This window comes from Ursus americanus, chromosome 1 (genome assembly GCF_024610735.1).
Source record: "Ursus americanus isolate L20-20 chromosome 1, mUrsAme1.1.p, whole genome shotgun sequence".
In the NCBI taxonomy this organism is placed as follows: domain Eukaryota; kingdom Metazoa; phylum Chordata; class Mammalia; order Carnivora; family Ursidae; genus Ursus; species Ursus americanus.
In genome coordinates this window covers 32,603,208-32,616,428 of record NC_142127.1, presented here as the reverse complement: position 1 = coordinate 32,616,428, position 13,221 = coordinate 32,603,208, and the positions used below count along the sequence as shown (strand labels likewise).

At 41.7% G+C, this 13,221-nt stretch overlaps 1 protein-coding gene and 1 long non-coding RNA gene across 21 annotated transcripts in view; one reads left to right on the top strand and one right to left on the bottom strand.

The window, feature by feature from the left end:
• Positions 1 to 224: 224 nt before the first annotated feature.
• On the bottom strand, positions 225 to 2,718 carry LOC148110732 (uncharacterized). The gene is made up of 3 exons (XR_015723797.1): positions 2,634 to 2,718; positions 1,964 to 2,144; positions 225 to 347 (listed from the first exon to the last, which is right to left on the bottom strand). It is a non-coding gene; the product is annotated as an uncharacterized LOC148110732 (long non-coding RNA).
• Positions 2,719 to 2,727: 9 nt separating this feature from the next.
• NEB (nebulin) overlaps positions 2,728 to 13,221 on the top strand; it is a 209,813-nt gene continuing 199,319 nt past the window's right edge. For 18 of the 20 annotated variants that reach the window (XM_087860769.1, XM_087860763.1, XM_087860762.1 and 15 more), the window contains exons 1-8: positions 2,729 to 2,849; positions 3,460 to 3,543; positions 4,070 to 4,134; positions 7,461 to 7,502; positions 9,044 to 9,265; positions 11,485 to 11,592; positions 12,064 to 12,168; positions 12,849 to 12,953. In XM_087860769.1, the coding sequence (XP_087716895.1) occupies positions 4,099 to 4,134; positions 7,461 to 7,502; positions 9,044 to 9,265; positions 11,485 to 11,592; positions 12,064 to 12,168; positions 12,849 to 12,953 (618 nt within the window). In that variant the 5' untranslated portion in view covers positions 2,729 to 2,849; positions 3,460 to 3,543; positions 4,070 to 4,098. Of the gene's footprint in view, positions 2,850 to 3,459; positions 3,544 to 4,066; positions 4,135 to 7,460; positions 7,503 to 9,043; positions 9,266 to 11,484; positions 11,593 to 12,063; positions 12,169 to 12,848; positions 12,954 to 13,221 lie in introns of all 20 variants that reach the window. The other 2 variants (XM_087860771.1, XM_087860705.1) reach the window with 2 other exon arrangements.

Genomic DNA, 13,221 nt, shown 5'->3' with positions numbered 1-13,221 from the left:
CCTCCGTGGTGGATGGTGCTGCTGTGGAACGTTCCCATCATTGCAGGAAGTTCTACGGAATACTGCTTGTCCAGAAGAATTAAGCCATGGGAAAAAAGAGAGAGAGATACCAATTTCCAGAAAAACAAACTCTTGGGCAGGAAAAGAAAAATAATCAGAATATGTGGGGTTCCTCTGAGATTAGCCTTTGCTAATCATGACGTAAACACTGAACTCTGAATTACCTAAGTAGAACTTCACTGGGAGGCTGCCGGGCTGAGACGAGGCTTGTGTCTGGTAAGAGCGGGGTCTCCTATGGAAGAGTGCGAAAGCCTCACATTCCGAGGCGGGAACCTGACAGGTAATGCCTGTGACCAAAACAATCAGAAAAGAACAAGAGAGACATTTTGTTAAATGTGTACAAATAACAAAAGGTTCGCTAAAAGAGTCAAAATGATTGTCTCCGTGGAGGGAAAAATAGAGGAATGGTGGGAACAGGGAGCACTGATTTAGGAATAAGCCTTGCAAAACGATTTGATTCTTAAATGATGTGCAGATATGATTTGATTGAACTAATAAATAAAATAGAATAAACTGCAAAAACAGGGGTGCCTGGGGGGGCTCAGTCATTTAAGCATCCGACTCTTGATTTCGGCTCAGGTCCTGATCTCAGGGTTGTGGGATTGAGCCCCACGGCTGTCTCCATGCTCAGCGCGGAGTCTGCAAGAGACTCTCTCCCTCTGCCCCTCCCGCTTGTCCTCTCTCTCTTTCTTAAATAAATAAATCTTAAAAAAAAAGAAAAAAAAAACCTTGCAAAAACAAAAGCTCTGTTACAATGTCATCTTCTCCATCAAGTCTATTCTGGTCCACAGACATGATACTTCTATACTTTGATATTTACGAACACATCGCCTGAAACTCTGCTCTTGGCACCGAACTCTACCCTGCTTTGCTCTGTAGTCAGTTGTAGAGGTTTATAGTCAAACTCTTACCTGTTCATAAATTCTTAGACTAACTACTGTCTGATTTCAGAAGTGTCACAATATTTCAGTCTAATACAGAATAAAGCATGAAGACTCCAATAAAATGTTTAACAACCGTAATAATATGGAGCACCTGGGTGGCTCAGTTGGCGAAGTGCCTGCCTTCAGCTCAGGTCATGATATCCAGGTCCTGGGATCGAGCCCCCTTTTGGCCTCCGTGCTCGGGGTGGGGGAGTCTGCTTGTCCCTCTGCTTCTGCCCCTCTCTCTGTTTGCCCTGTCTCTGTCTCTCTCTCAAATGAATAAATATTTTAAAATGGTAATAATAATTTTAAAATAATAATAGCCAACGTGTATGGAGCACTTACTATGTGCAAGGCATGTGATAAGAGCCTACCAATAAATCAGGGGGTCATTTCTTCTTCTACAGAGGAGGCCATAGATAAGGCAGGAACGTTGTGTGGCTCTTTCATGCCTAGGGGACATAGTTCCAGGTTGGCATCAGAGTGCTTATGCTTATTTTTTTATTTTATAAGATTTTATACTATGTGTTTTTTAAAAAGTCAGCCTGAATTATTTTTCAATTTAACACCATCTTTTAAAACATAAGGAATTACTAGTCAATTCTAGTTTACATCTGCCAACGGAATGCTCTCATATGACACACATATCTCTTGGTCATAAAGCCTGTGCGAACATAGAAAATGAACAAGGTTTAATTAGTTAAGATGATAAAATGATGCTCAGTTTTATTCACCACCATATGAATCACGGAAGGGGGAGAGGTACATATGTTTGAAATGTGACAATCCTTCCTAACGCTTAGTTAAAAAAGAACTATTCCAATAGGTTTAGTCTCAAATCCATGTCAAGATACAGGTGACCCGCAGGGTTTTTGCCTTAGTACAGAGGTTTAGAGAGAGATTAAATCAGTGAAAATTGTCTTTAGATAGAAAATTGCTGGGTAATTTTTACAAACTCAGTGTCATACACTCTGACTTACCTAATAGAGCATTATCTTCTCCTGGTAATTTACAGATTTCAATTTTATCTGCTATTGCTGTTTGGAAATTGAACCCTTTGGGCTTGCATTCACACTTTGCCTCTAGATGCCACCTAAGTCGAAAATCAAGGGACCCAGATACGTATGGAAGAGGCTCTGTATTCCCAGCAGCTGGCCTTACCTAAGGAGAGAGAAGATAATGAGTATGGTCTCAGGATCCCCCCCCCCCCACCACCAAAGGATGGGGCCTATTCTCTCTAATTACACCCTGTGGCTATCTTAGCTAGGGTCACATCAAATATTTTCACCTGTCATTTCATCTGTTCACAATTTTAAACATTGTTTTTGCCAACTTGAGGTTTCGTGGATTTTATTCCTCTGTTTATTTCACATCAATGCCTGGAACTTACCTGTAGCTCACCTGGTGAGCTGCACGAGGGGGAGTATGTTTACCTCCATGAAAGGGGGAAAAGTGACCTGAAGAAAGCAGCTAAAGAAGGGTCACAGCCCCTCAAAGACGTGCTTATTTTATCCTAAATTCTTTTGCGCAAGTACGGTATTAAACAGGGTGGCAGGAAATGGGAGAGTAAACCTAAATTTGAACCCCATATGCTAGAAGTTAAGTAAAATTCCATTACATTTGAATAGTTCTAAGCAAGCAATTTGTTACCCTTTATCCTTTAGTGGAATTGATGAACAGGTGGTTTTCAGAAGATCACTCAGTATATTTAGCTTCTGAAATTCGAGCAACTCGGGATCTGATTGGCTGCTGGTACCGCGTGATAATTCGGAGCCCAGGCACCACTCTGGCTCTTGCCTGGGGTTCTCAGGAGGGAAGAGTTGGGAGAGGCTTTGCTGCTGAGGAAATTGATTTGATAGATTAAAGGTAAGGCCGGTTTACGGCTTTTTCTGCAATGGTCTTGCTGGAGATGTTCTGCAGCTTCCCTTGAAGTATTTCCCAAAGTTTGGGGTCATAACTGGGGAAATTAGGGGTGGAAATGGGACTAGGAAAGTTTGTAACCCTGTTGCCCTACTCAGGCCCTACTTACATCTGCCGTGTGTTGTGTGATCAAGGTCCTATACTAACGAGCCTACTGTTTGAGTTGGCTCTCTCGTCTAACAGACAACATTTTAAAAAGTTTTGCCTTTGATTTTTTTCCCTAAATATAATGGTATGTAAAAGGATCTATGTTCTGCATTCCTATATTTAGCCTGTTCTACTGGGCTTCATTTGCCTCCGAAGAAGCGGCAGTTTCGCTGGCTTAACAAAACCAGCCATGGCGGGGTATTGGTTTACATGGCAAATATCTTCGGGCAAAGGGACAGCTGCTCCAAGTCATCATCCCCTTTTATCAAGAGAGTCCCACTCTCTGGCGTCAAACTAAGGAGGCCTTGGGAGATCCTCTCGTCGGTGCCTGAATTAGCAGCTTAGACCAGAGACCCACAGTCTTCTATGTACTTCAGTCAACGCTTGAAACGTTTCTTTTATTTTTCAGGTTTGAGGAAGAGCTACAGAAGCAGAACCGAAAAACCCATACAAGCCAATGGTGTTCCGGAAAAAATAACCCCATTGCCTTGAGGTTTCTATTTTTTCTTTTAAAGCTATTGACAGATTTGTTTGTGCGTGTTCTCATTTCAAGCCTAGGACAGACTGCTGTGGTGTTTTAGAGCAGTAGAGAGACCCAAAGCAGCCCTCTTAGAATTTTGGTGCTGGCGAAAAATTCTGACTTCTGGAAGCCGAGCTGACCCCCCTTTCACTAAGACGTTTGCTTGAAAATGTTTTTCCGCAAGTATTTAGAAACTTAAATACCCTGTTTCTTTGACTCCAAATCCTCTCGCTTTCTTACCTCCGCTTCCTTTTACAACTTGAGCTAAATTGGTAGTGTAGCTAGAAGCCGCGACACCTGACCTGTTACTGAGGGCATCAAGAGACGCTGACTGAAGTCTGCGGTTTTGAGAGCCATATTGAAATATCCCCTCTCACGTAGCCTGCGACAATCTATGGATGTGTAGGATGGATAATCTTACGTTCTGTTTCTATAATGTTATGATTTCAGTCCTAGGGATAGATGCTAATGCATTTTCATTTGTCTGGAATATGAGAAGTTTGTAGGTGCCACTACTACTCTGGGAAAATGGCAGATGACGAAGAATATGAGGAGGTGGTGGAGGTAAGATGAAGAGGCTGACTCTGACAGCCGGGTATTTTATGTGGCGACAGCCAAAGCCGTGTAGGTGAATTAATCATTTGAAAAATACATCATCTATTATAACTTCACAAAGAGTCATTATTAAAGCATGAGAAAGGAATATTTTACGTTCAGTTTCACTATAATTATGTGGGATTTAGAATTGAAAAGAAATCTCACTGTTTCCCACTTTTGCTTTTCTTTAAACTCTCAGAAAAACATGGTGTGGGGTAAAGATGGTGTTAATTTGTCTTCTGAAACTACCTTCTTCCCCACCTGACAGCCCTCCTGATCAGAAGGACGGAGGAGATGAAGGGACAGTTCCAGAAACTGAACTTTTAGCTTCCACATAGCGATAGGGGGAAAAGGGGCTACTTACTCTTTGCTTCAATCAGCTGATTACCTAGAGGGTAATATGGGTTAAATGTTCAGAATAATACACTAATGAGATTTTATGCATATGTGAGATTTGGTATGTATGTAAATGTGCACATGTGCCCATAAATATAAACTCATCACACTCACAAGTGACATTTGGAGCCACACTTTCTGACCAACTCCCATTCTATTTACCTAAGGGAACAAGACTAGCTTTTGCTTTTACATTTTGAAAAAAAAAAAAAAAAAAAAAACCAAAACCAAACAAACAAAAAACAAAACCCAAAGTTGACATCTTGGAAAAATTTCCTCCGGGTTATTTGTGGACATCTGACACATTCTACAAAGCTGTTAATTATTTTATAAAATTTTGTTTTTATGTTATGGTTTTTCTTCCTCAGCTCTTGGCTTCAGCTTCACATTCTAGAATCTCAAGGCTTGGGGACTATAATCCATATAAATATATTGCCATTGAATCTGAAAGTGCTTAATAATTTATGATTAATGATGATCTAAACATATAAAAATCTCCAGGTGCCTAAGATGCTTGGAGACAGTTTTGAAAATCTGTGCTTTTTCATCAGAATGAAATTAAGAGCTACCCAGAGCCAAATTCCAAACGACAGTGCCGAAATTTGTCTTTGGAAGATTATTTTAGTGACCAGTCTATATTTAGATGAAGAAAAATTTGTTCTACACATAAAATTAATTTTTTTTACTGAAGGATTTAGGAAGAAAACACAGAATGAATCTTGTGCAGTATAACAATGAACCCCTCTGGCTTGAATGCCAAAGGCTGCATTCTCCATGTTCAGTATTACTAGTGTGCATTTCACAAATTTCCCTGTGAGTTAGAATAATCACTATTCAATAATGACACAGTTAAAAATGAAATTGCCTTTCCTGTGGCAGTAATACCAGTAATACTTTTTAGCCTCCAAGTTAAAAATCCCTTGTTTTTCTTAAAATAATTGTGTTCATTGGTCATTGGATATTGTCCTCAGCGCTAGACCTGATTGATTTAACTAGATGGTGTAAAAATGGTGGGGTCTATTTTTAGGCATCTCATCCTTGCCATTTTATTCCTATTACTACTTCTGGGTCTGACCCGCAGTTGCTGAACTGCTAGACTTTTGCCAGAGAGTGTTCAACCAAGGTCTCTCTGACCTCAAAAAAGATGCCATGAAGAATGGAATGGTGGCAAATTTGAGAAAATGGTCAGGGAAGAGTTTAAAACCAGGAACTAGCTTTAAAAAGAGATCTTCTAGAGGCCTTGGACATCTAAATAAAATTGTGCTTTTGCTCTTTTCTCAAACTTAAACTTGGATAGAAAGTGCATCCTTGCTTCTTTTCCTATCTAATTAGTGGCACAGCTCTAAAAAAAAAAAAAAAAAAAAAAGTGGGATTTGGCATATAAGTTAATGCCGACCATTTGGGTAATGTTGCTTTTTTTATAAGGTTATTTCTAAGCTATGTTTACCAATGGTGAGAGCCCAGAAAAGGTAAACTGGATGGCTACCAGGGAGCTGCTTGTCCTTGGATGCTAAGAAAATCCAAAATACCTGTGCATCATTCATTTTAGTTTAGTATTTCTTCTCAAGGCACTGATGCTTTGTGTGGCCAGAGGCATGGTTCTCTGTGGATCATCATCAAACAGTATTCCCTAAAGAGTCCAAATGATATTTCCCATGTGATGAAGGCAAAAGCATATAAAAGAAATTCTCTGTCCTAAAAGAGCTGGTGGTTTCTCTAGCTATGCATAAGGCCATACAGATGGATATTCGATTTTAATAAAGAAATAGTGTAGGAACAAAGAAAGCGCAAGAGTGAGGGACATCAGGCAAATTTTATGCTAATCTTCCTGCAGATGAAATATAGTCGGTGGCCTATTGGCAGCGGTTAAATAACTCGATCAGAGTGCACTGGACCAAGGGCGGAAGAAAGGCCACCTGAGGGGAAATTTTGTAGTCAGTGTTTTTCCCTCTCCCTGAGTGTGTGTTTTGGTGGCAGAGAAAAGAAAAATGTAGCCTACGATGATATACATTTTATGGACCAAGAAAATGAGCCCAATGTTTCATTTTTGTCCCTTTCCTTGTGTGCGTTGGCCTGAGTCTTCACTTCTGCTCACCCAGCTTCTTGGGTGAGGCTAGGGGCAGGATTCCACTCCCCTTACGCGTCTGAAACAAAATGTCAGCCAGTTCCCATCAGCATCTATTTACTGCCGCTGATGTCAGAAGTAGAACAAAAGTAGGTTTGATTTCAGATCCAGCCTGCAGGCACCTCAGAGCCATCAGCTGCGAACTGCAGCCTAACTTTCCCACATCTTGCGCCTAAAGGTCTTTGCATTTTTTCCTTCTCCCCTTGGCGTTTGTAGATTTTCATCTTCGCATCCTTTTAGGACCATCGTGCTATAGAGGGATGCACCCCTCACTCTGGAAGAGACTCCCCTTTCTTAGTAATCAGGGAGCTACAGGGGTAATTGGGATGTGTATATGCTTTCGGATCTAGTGTTTCCATGATACAATCGGGTCAAAAAGTTCTGTTTTGTTTTATTGTTAGTTAAAAACAGTGGGTTATATCCAGTTCCTTTCTGCCCAACCCACATACTCAGGATATTGTTCTCACATTTTCTCTGCAAATTATACCCTGGGTACCAGAAGAAAATTTTTTATTTGTCATAAGTAAAATAACTGCCCCAGCAAATAGCCCCACACACCTTTCTCGTCACCCTGCATCTCCTTGCCTCGTCTGATGGCATCCATGTTAGTGTCCCTGAAGTTTCATCAAGCTGAAATGGATTCCTTCATGTACTTCCTTCCCACACATAGTGCACGCCAGCTGGGCTAGCAAAATAACCCAGTGGTTCAGCTGAGGCAGAGGAGAGGTGATTTCTGCTTTGTTCTCATGAGTCCTTTGTGCTCTATTTGTAGTATTACACAGAGGAGACAGTCTATGAAGAGGAGCCAGGAGAGGTAAGACACAACCCATGTCTGCACGAACTGCATGCTGATGAAAGCAGGCAGAGCCTTCCCTTCTCACAGACTCCCAGGGCTACAGAGCTGGCAAAGGGAGAGTCTGAGAGAGAGTCGCTCACTTACATGTGCCCAGCGGCGATGGTACAAGAATGAATGCTACCTGTTTGACAGGTTACGTCACTGTTTGTGCTATTCAGCATATCCAAAGTGGCTGGGGATGGTTTCCGCCATTGTTCCTGTGGTATTTTTGGTGTAGGTGGTACTAATCAAAATAACATTGTTGGCCACCAGCGCTCTGTGACTGTAGCAATCACATGGCCTTGGACATGTGATTTGCATGGGGACCCGCGGTTTTATTGTTTAGAGTTGTGACTTGTGGGGCACCATCTCTGCCAACAGGGAAGGCCCTCCAAGACTTTGTCCCTGATGATGCAATGAAATGTTACTTCGACTGTAGCACAAAGCCTCTCCCATGAATATTCCAAGGTGGAATTTTTTAGGGTGAAATACCTCACTCATGCTTCGTTTTCTGAATAGAGCTGTTTCTCTTGAGCATGATGAACAGGGATGGCTATCCCTGGATCCTGCTCAAAGAGCTTATGACTGCCCGAAGCCTAACATTTGTAGATGCTATAAATTGGTTAGTTTCTCACCATCAACGGTACATCGGTAATGGCAGAAAGCAACCTATCAGCAGTGATCTGACAGCGCTAGGGGAAGTGGACATAGATGGCCAACGTCCTTGTTGCTTCAGTTTCTCTTTTCATAATTGACGCTAGAACTCTTCCTTCGGTATAAAGGATATTAGCTGTGAAGTAAATCATGCTAGCAGAGGGATTGAAGACTTGGCTGCTTACCTTCTTTTCTTACATATAGTATTTTTAACTTTGGACTAGACCTAAACTTTGGGCCTTAGTTTCTTCTTTTATACAGCCTGTTGTAAGAAATTGTGATTTCCCACCTACTGCATGCATAGGACTATTGTAAGGATAATTACCCCCTTATGTTGTCATCATTATCGTTGTTTACCTAAGCATTTATTAGTGTACATGGCACTCCAGTTCATTGTGGGACAAGCAACCAGCTTTTTCTTAGACTCATTTAAAAGTTAATATGAAGTCAAGAAGTCGAGCTTTATTTGATCACCTTAATCTTTTGTTCTCTGATCCCAAGTTTGCTTTTACTCTACCCAAATGATTTAAGATTTTAAATGCTTGAGAATATTGTATTTCTGATTTTTATCCAACCTGAAAGCATTTGGGTTCTATTCTACAAATGGAATTTTAAGGCACTGTAGCAAATTAAGAAGGAGTGACCTTTTGACTCCACTCCTGAGCAATCAGCATTCAGATTTATGTAACATGGTGTACCTTCATATGGACAGAGTGTATGTTGCCTGCTTTGGCCTGTTTTAGAGATGGAGAAGTAACACTAGGGATGTAAGTCTGACTTGCAGTCAGAATAATGTCTATATACAAGATCACGCGATCACAGTGTTTACTTCCATAACAGTGTTGAACTGCATGTCCCATTTTCAGACAATAACAGAAATCTATGAAACTACGACAACACGGACAACCACGTCTGACTATGATCAATCAAAACCTTCCAAACCCGCGCTGGCACAGCCGGTGTCGGCACAGCCAGTCCCAGCCAAGCCAGTGGAGAGGAAGAGGGTTATCCGGAAGAAACTGGATACTTCGAAGTTCATGACCCCCTACATTGTACACAGTCAGAAAATGCAGGAACTCTTTAGCCCAGTAAGTTTCAAATGACTTCTGCTAATCTAGTTTTATTATTGAGAAATTACTGATTTCAACCAACTCTGTTTTGGGTGCTTGCTGGATTTTGTTTCTCAACCTTGTATGAGATAGAGACTTATCTGCAGAAATATAAGCTCTTGTGACTCTTGAATTTTCTTGTAATTCATTTGCACCATTGAGAATCAGAGAAAGCATCCTTACTGAAATTATTCCCACAAAATAAGCAGGAGGCTGATTATAAAGCATTTATTGGTAATCACAATTTCTTAGCCCGTCTAGAACCATGAAGTCATAAATATAGATTCAGTTGAAATCCATTCATAGAAGCTAAATAACATCTAAATAAACATCTGAGCAGGATGCCTCTTTTTTTTTTGTTTAAAGATTTTATTTATTTATTCGACAGAGATGGAGACAGCCAGAGAGAGAGGGAACACAAGCAGGGGGAGTGGGAGAGGAAGAAGCAGGCTCATAGCGGAGGAGCCTGATGCGGGGCTCGATCCCATAATGCCGGGATACTCCCTGAGCCGAAGGCAGGAGCCCAGCCACTGTGCCACCCAGGTGCCCCAAGGATGCCTCTTAAGTAGACTAGTTAGCAATATGTAAAAAGGTCTTTAAGAGTTGTATGGTGAAGAAGAACGTGTAGTTTAGAAAACCAGGATTAGACTAAGAGTTCATCTGAAATGAAGATTGGAATGTTCGACTGTACCCTAGAACAGTGTTTTGTTTCGTTTTTAAGATTTTATTTATTTGAGAGAGAGGGAGAGAAGGAGATAGCAAGAGAGAACATGAGCAGGGGATGGGGAGAGGGAGAAGCAGGCTCTCTGCTGATCAGGGAGCCTGACGTGGGACTCGATCCCAGGACCTCGGATCATGACCTGAGCCGAAGGCAGATGCTTAACTGGCTGAGCCACCCAGGTGCCCCAGAACCATGGTTTTTAACTGTGGCTGCACATTGGAATCCTCTGGGAGCTTTAAATCTACTGATACCCAGGCTGTTCTTGTTTAATCAGTCTGAGGCTGGGACCTGTCCGTAAAGACTTTTAAAAACTGCCCGGTCTTTGAAATGTGCAGCTCAGGTTGAGAATCACTGCTGTTGAAGGTCCCTGGTCCTTAACTTTCCGTGTACAGTTACACCGTAACAAGTTACAGTGACCCATTTGAATGGATCTGATTTGTTGATTGTCCATGTGGGCTGAGTTCTCACTAGGTGGCTTGATTGCACATCCTCTGGCGGCTTGAAAAAAAGAAGAAAAGCAGCTCAGGGGAACATTGGCTAATAGAGGACTAAGAGCTTACGTCAAAAGCATCCTGTTGTGATTGGTCAATAAATGGCCACGTCTGGTTTAGTGTTAACTCCTGGGGACTATTTGGTAAATTTCTAGTTTAGATTCTTGAATGATCTAAAACCTAGTTTTCTAAGACTTTGAGCTCTAAAAAAAAGACTATCTTGCCTCCTTTATCATTGCAGTATTCAGCAAAAACAAAATTTTTGTCCATTTATTGCCATAAAATCTCATAAATTCTGACAATAATATCCTAGAATTTCTGATAGTCTGAAGACTATGTTGGCAAAGGTTTATAGTATTTTTAAAGTGGTTAGTGATAAAATCAAGAGTATGATTTAGATTGTCGACTACACTCAGGAGTACCATTGAAGCATTAATAATAAATTATGCAGATTGTTATTAAAGCAAGAACTCATTGTATATTTAGCAGAAATAATAAAATTGCATTCCTTTTCAAAATACTCCATAATTCAGACTTTCCATTAATTCAGCTGGTGTCTCAGCTATCCAAACTGTCGAGATTTAGCTGCAACTTCTGAATTGAATATTTTTGCATTGTATTAGCAATCAAATCTTTTCAGACAATTTCTATATTTATTTTCTAAAATTATTGAGGTTTGGGCTTTTTATGTGTGCATTGAGACAATAAAAACATCGAGAGAATCATTTTAGGGCATTTTCAAGACAATAGTCTGTAATAAAATTTCTACTGTCTCAAGTATCCAACCATGTTTACGAAGAACAATTAACAAATCTATTTTAGTTTTTGCTGAGAATCGGGTAAGGGACAAAAAGCTGTTATAATTGATAATTGTTAGAACTTGTAGAAATTTTTTTTTTTTTTAATCAGAAGGGGAGGAATGCATTGCCTGAAATTTCCACTGCTGTCTTGTCAGGTTTTAGGCTAATGTCTGATATTCTTTTCAGAATAAATACAAGGAGAACTATGAGAAAGCAAAAGGACAGCCATACGCCATCACAACCGATACCCCAGAACTTCGCCGGATCAAGAAAGTACAAGATCAACTCAGTGAGGTGGGCTGCATTGCTAAAGTAAAGGAGAGAGACGTGTCAAAAACATGCCCACCGCTCGGAATCGAGGGCTTTAATGGGTGTAGGGAAGATGAGGAGTCAAATTACTGTGAGCCAGTGCAGAAATCTAGAGGAAGCATTGGCTATAGATTATGTGGCCCTAGATGTGAACCTCAAGAGATTTCTAAAAGCTGGCTTGGCAAGTCAGCTTAGAGATGATATGAGACGGGAAGTTCGAAGTCACTGTGGCCCGCACGGAGAAGGGCAGGGGGGCTGAAATTCAGCCAGGAAAGCAGATATGCAGTGACTGCAGGGGCTGTGCAGATCTTTGGAGATCATTGTTTTCTAAAATGCAGAAACTTGGCTTTGCGGTGCAGACACTGGGTCATTGGGTTACTGCTCTTTGAGTATGGATCTCCCTTAGTATAGTCACATGGGCGTGCCTGTCATGAACTCTGTGCGTTATTTCTGCAGGTTAAGTATCGAATAGATGGCGATGTTGCTAAAACTATCTGTCACGTAGACGAAAAAGCAAAGGACATTGAACATGCAAAGAAAGTGTCGCAGCAAGTCAGTAAGGTGAGGTCCTGGTGTGGATGGCTGGGGTGCTGAAGAGTGTGTAGGTGGCCTCTACCTGGCCTTAGGGGAGAACTGGACAGGCCTGATCCTGCTCGCCGGTCTCCCTCGAATCCAGGGGCTTTGGGAGCTCTAGCGCCCGCATGTGTCAGGCCGCACAGGTGACTGAAGTAGCCATAGGACCTACGGAAAGTCTCTGCCCTGCAACTCGGCTCCAGGCGGCTGCTGCACAGAATGCAGGCCCAGTGTTACCAGAGTCTCTTACTTCTTTCTAAACAAGTCAGGGAGCTTAATTTTTACGAGAAGTCCTCAAATTTCAAATGTAAGCAACTAATTAAAAACATTTTTAAAATACCACATAAGTCAAAGGGGACATGTTCACTACCCCGATTCAGTCAATGGCCAAGAAGGTTGCAGCCTTTGAAAGGAATCTATAGGAGAATCATAATCATGATTTTGTTTAAAAAATCAGTTTCAAGTAAAAGCTTACCAATGCAGGGAAAGTATTATGGGATGTGGACATGGTCAACGTTTTTCCAGTTGATTCTAGTAACACATGGGGACAAAGGCCGCCTCGGTGTGAGGACACTTTGAATGTGAAAGACTTCACAGCACTCTATTCTCTATACCCTCATGCCTGTGGGGGTGACATCAACCACAGGTCCTCTGCTTTTTCCGTCTAGGTTTTATACAAGCAGAACTGGGAAGACACCAAGGATAAGTACCTGCTTCCCCCTGATGCCCCTGAACTTGTCCAGGCAGTTAAGAACACAGCCATGTTCAGTAAGGTAAGGGGATCTGCTCTGTCGCTCCTTCTGTCTTTCCCCCGCGTAATTCAGCACAATACCCAGTGCTCTTAATGATCTGGAATGCGGTTGCCCAATCTCTTTGCGAGTATCCTTGAGCCCTGTGGGTTGCAGGGGTGAGGGTGGGCAGGGAGGAACTGGGAGGAAACCTCTGGAGTAGAGTGCAAGAGAGGGTCCTGGCGGGGAGAGGGGCAACCTGGGCGGAGAACAAGTGGGGCAAATGAGGATACCCCTGGGAACTGGCTCTCAG